This window comes from Mus caroli, chromosome 11 (genome assembly GCF_900094665.2).
Source record: "Mus caroli chromosome 11, CAROLI_EIJ_v1.1, whole genome shotgun sequence".
Lineage (NCBI taxonomy): Eukaryota > Metazoa > Chordata > Mammalia > Rodentia > Muridae > Mus > Mus caroli.
Window position 1 is genome coordinate 103,510,828 of NC_034580.1, and position 4,048 is coordinate 103,514,875.

Here is a 4,048-nt window from a genome sequence, read left to right on the forward strand (position 1 = left end):
AAGGATGCACAGCTCACCCAGGGCCACAGTGTGTGTAAAAACGCATAGCTCATCCAGGTAGATAGGAAGGTTTTTATTTTGATTTCCTATTTTATGTATTTATTTACATATTTTGGGACATTTATTTTTGAAGTTAAAATATAATAATATAATTTTCTCCCTTCCTTTTCCTTCTTCCAACTGTTTCTAAGTACCTGCCAGGGGTCTCTCTCAAACTTAGGGCCTGTATTGCTAGTGTCTGTTTCAGTTATTTGTGTGTATGATTTCAGGTGCTGGGTAACCGGCTTGTGGGCTCCTCCCCAGGAAAGGCTAATTCTCTCACTCCTGCACTCCTCGGCTGTCTGTAGCTGGGTCTACATCTAGAGTTGAGGCACCATGAGATCTCCTCCTTGTTGACATAGCTGGAGGTGTCCCTTGAGTTCAGATATTATTTCTGTGCTTATGCTGTGTAGACCTTGATCATGGAACTTTTGTGAAAGCTCGAGTGCTTGTGGCATAAGTAATCCTCCTGGTGTGTTTGTTTCTCTATACTTACTATTAACTTACTATAGTCAATTCATTTTACCAATGTCTGGGCTAGGTTTTGTTTGTTTGTTTTTGTTTTTTTTCTGAGACAGGGTTTCTCTGTGTAGCCCTGGCTGTCCCGGAACTCACTCTGTAGACCAGTCTGAGCCTTGAACTCAGAAATCCGCCTGCCTCTGCCTCCCAAGTGCTGCGATTAAAAGCACGTGCCACCACTGCCAGGCCTGGGTTAGCTTTTAAAAACACGCCCATTAGTAGCCTCATAATGACAGACACTCTGTAGAAACTGGTGATTTTGATCCAACCCCATCTGCAGAGTTCATTTTGTCAGTCCTAGGCAGTGTGGCGACAGTGTTATTTTCGACATACTCAGCACTACCACCATTCTTTCTGTGGTATACGACATTCCAAATTTCATCTTACTATGAGGCTTCTTCCTTTGGAGTTTGAAAGGCTGAGGTTTGGCTAACAAGAAGCCTGGTGGGCCAGTCGGAGAAGCAAGTAGGTCAAGTGTACCAGGGCAGGCCTTGGTTAGTTAGTAGTGACAGAAGCCCAGGCAGGGAGAGGAGGGGTTGGATAATACTGCAGAGAAGCCTGGAGGCCAGAGTGTTGGAGCCGGGACAGAGGACACTTACACACATACAAAACAAAGAAAACGTAGTAAAAAGTATTGAGAAACAAGATTTCAGCACGTGGCTATCTTCAGGGGACTCCCTTTCTTTGAGGTTCAGATTTGCGGTGAAGTTGATGAATTTTGTTTTGGTCATACTGTGGAACACTTATGTGATCCTCTGTTTGCTTGTCCTGTGAGAGCTCCTCTGGGGTGTGCGTGTGTGTGTTGATGGGAATTTGAAGGTCAGCGGTGTGCTGCTAGAGGCAGATCTTCCGATCGCCAGCCCTGAGCCATCAGGTATGATACTTCAGGCTTGCTAACTGCTGTAGGCACTGGCTCATCCAGACCTGACTGTGTGGAGCCCAAGAGGAAGCCAGAGCTAAGTCTGTTTGAGCTATTTGTCTTAGGAAGATAGAGAGAGGAGACCCCAGTCTTGCAGCCCATTATAGAAGGAAGACCTGTCCCAGACAGAGGAGGACATGGCCTCAAGTTTCCAGGAAGGCCCCAGTTGCTAACACACCATTACCTGCAGAAGTGGAGGAGCCCTCTTTTTTTTTTTTTTTTAAATTAGGTATTTTCTTCATTTACATTTCCAATGCTACCCCAAAAGTTCCCCAAACCCTCTGGCCCCCCCCCCCCCCCCACTTCTTGGCCCTGGCTTTTGGAAGGAGCCCTCTTGCTGGTTGTTTCCCAGGTGTGTTAGGTTGAAGAGTGAGGCCATGTGGATGGTGTGTGCCAGTTGAAGGGGTTCAGAGTTTAGACCTTTCTTCAGCTAGCAGGTTGCTTTTACATTGCAGGGAAGGTATCTGGCAAGTACTTCCTTTTCATGCTTTTATGGTGAAACAGAAAGAACAAAAAATTACTATCTAAAACTTCCAAGTAGACAGATTTTTCTTTATTATTTTTTAATATTTTGAATATTTGTTTTATTTTTATTTTATCTTTATGTATGTGTGTGAACCATGTTCTAGCAGTGGGCTGGAGAGATGGCTCAGCCGTTAAAGGCTAGGCTCACAACCATGTTTTAGCAGTGACCACAGAGTCAAACCCTGATCCTCTGTAAGAGCGGAAAGTGCTCTTTATAGTTGAGCCATCTCTCCAGCCATCTTCTTTTATTTTTAAGGTTGAAAATGCCCAAATTTAAACCAGCATCAGTCAGGTTTTTAAAAAATCTTATATCTCTCTTATTTGAAAACTTGCAGACAGCAACGAGTAATGTCCTGTCTGGATGTCACGTAGAAGACTTAGATGAAGGTAAGCACTAAATGTTGTCATAACTTCAGGCATTTCTTAGTCCCGCCCTTGCTGCTTTTTTGAAGAATTGCTGGGAGATACAGTCCCTCTAATTGGAAATGTGGAGAAGGATATAAGCATTTACAAGTAAGTGCGAGGAAGCAGATCTTTCTCTGGGACCTTTCCCTAAGATAGCTGAGGAATAACAACTGCCCGGTAACTCCTCCTCTGCCTCTGTTTCTGAGTGTTTGGATCACAGGTGTGTACAGTGAGCCTGCTCCCCAGCTTTCCCTGACGTGCCCATTCCATGGGTAGTGACTCTCATAGAACACACACTGGCTTCTCAGGCTGTGTCTTCATCCTTATAGTCAGGGTTAGAGGGAATATTTATTACGGCTCAGTAGTTTTCCTGTAGTGGCTGAAGCACAACTTTTAAGCTTAGCCTGGCAGAATCTTTTCCATCCCCTGAGGAGAGGTTGAAAGAATAGAAAATGGCTGCTTACCCTTTCTTTTCTAGGCCTTATTTTCCTGGGCTTATTTGGAACGTCATCTAAATGATTCAGGTCATTTGTACTCAGAAATATATGCACTTAGCTCCTACATATGCATAACTGCTTGCACTTCATTTCTGTTATGAAGTGTTCAGAGGTGATGTGCCCCAAACAGATCGTAAGAGCTTCTCAGCGTCACGGGTAGAGTTTGTACACAAGACCTCCTGCCTGGACGGTCAGTTTTCATTTGGGAAGGAGTTCTTCATAGACGTGCATCCGAGCTTGAGAATGACATGTGCCAGCTTCCCTCCTGAGTTCTCAGAGAAGAGACTGCCCTGGGAGGAAGCCCACCCCCTGCCAGATGAGATCAGGCCAGCAGCCTGACTTAGCTGCTGGCTAATGGCCTCTGTCAACAGAGAATTTAGCTGGTGGGTAGAGGCACCTTTGCCATGCCTTTCTCATGCCATCGGGGATGATGCATGTAGAGATGTGATTCTTAGTCGGAAGATGTTGGAATGACGTGGTAGCCTCACGTGATGTGATTAAGTCCACATTCCTCCTCTGTAGGGTCTTGTAATGGTTGGCATTTCCGCCCACCGCCCAGGGGGATCACCAGCAGCGAGGAGTACACCTTGTGTAAGAGGTAAGGTAAAGAATTGTTTTGAAACAAATTACATGGCTCTTGTGAAGAGGAAGATAATTTTTCTCCACTTTTGAAGGCAGTGATTTAAATTCAAAGAAGATAATATGTGAAGAAAGAAAAAGGATAATGTTCAAGGGAAATGGCTTATTTCCTATTTGCAGCAGAAGCTGCGCAGGTCAACATCAAACCCATGGTATTAAAGAGCGGCTGTGAACATGTAGCCTGCTAAGACTATGTTCAGAAGTCTTTTATGCTGGCTGAACTTAATTGCCGCTCTTTTTAGTGTGGAATTTACTTAGATGTGGTAATTGGAGATGAAATTAGTTCCTATAAACTGAAAGAGAGCGCAGAACCAGCCATATTCAACCATTTCAATAACTTTTCTTAAAAAGTGCTGCCATGTAATTCTTACAAATGGAATTTATGAGTACCTTATATTTGAAGCATTTTCAGAATTAATTATATAATTCATTATTAATAATTAATTATTTCTAAAAATGTAGACAGTAAACCAAAGCCTTATTTTCTTTTTTTTTTTTTTTTTTA

The 4,048-nt window shown here is 43.4% G+C and overlaps 1 protein-coding gene across 4 annotated transcripts in view; it reads left to right on the forward strand.

The window, feature by feature from the left end:
- Positions 1-4,048, forward strand: part of Helz (helicase with zinc finger) — a 139,875-nt gene that overhangs the window by 50,083 nt on the left and 85,744 nt on the right. For all 4 annotated transcript variants that reach the window (XM_021176881.2, XM_021176882.2, XM_029483195.1 and 1 more), the window contains 2 exons: positions 2,338-2,389; positions 3,427-3,502. In XM_021176881.2, coding sequence (XP_021032540.1) covers positions 2,338-2,389; positions 3,427-3,502 — 128 coding nt within the window. The remainder of the gene's footprint in view (positions 1-2,337; positions 2,390-3,426; positions 3,503-4,048) is intronic.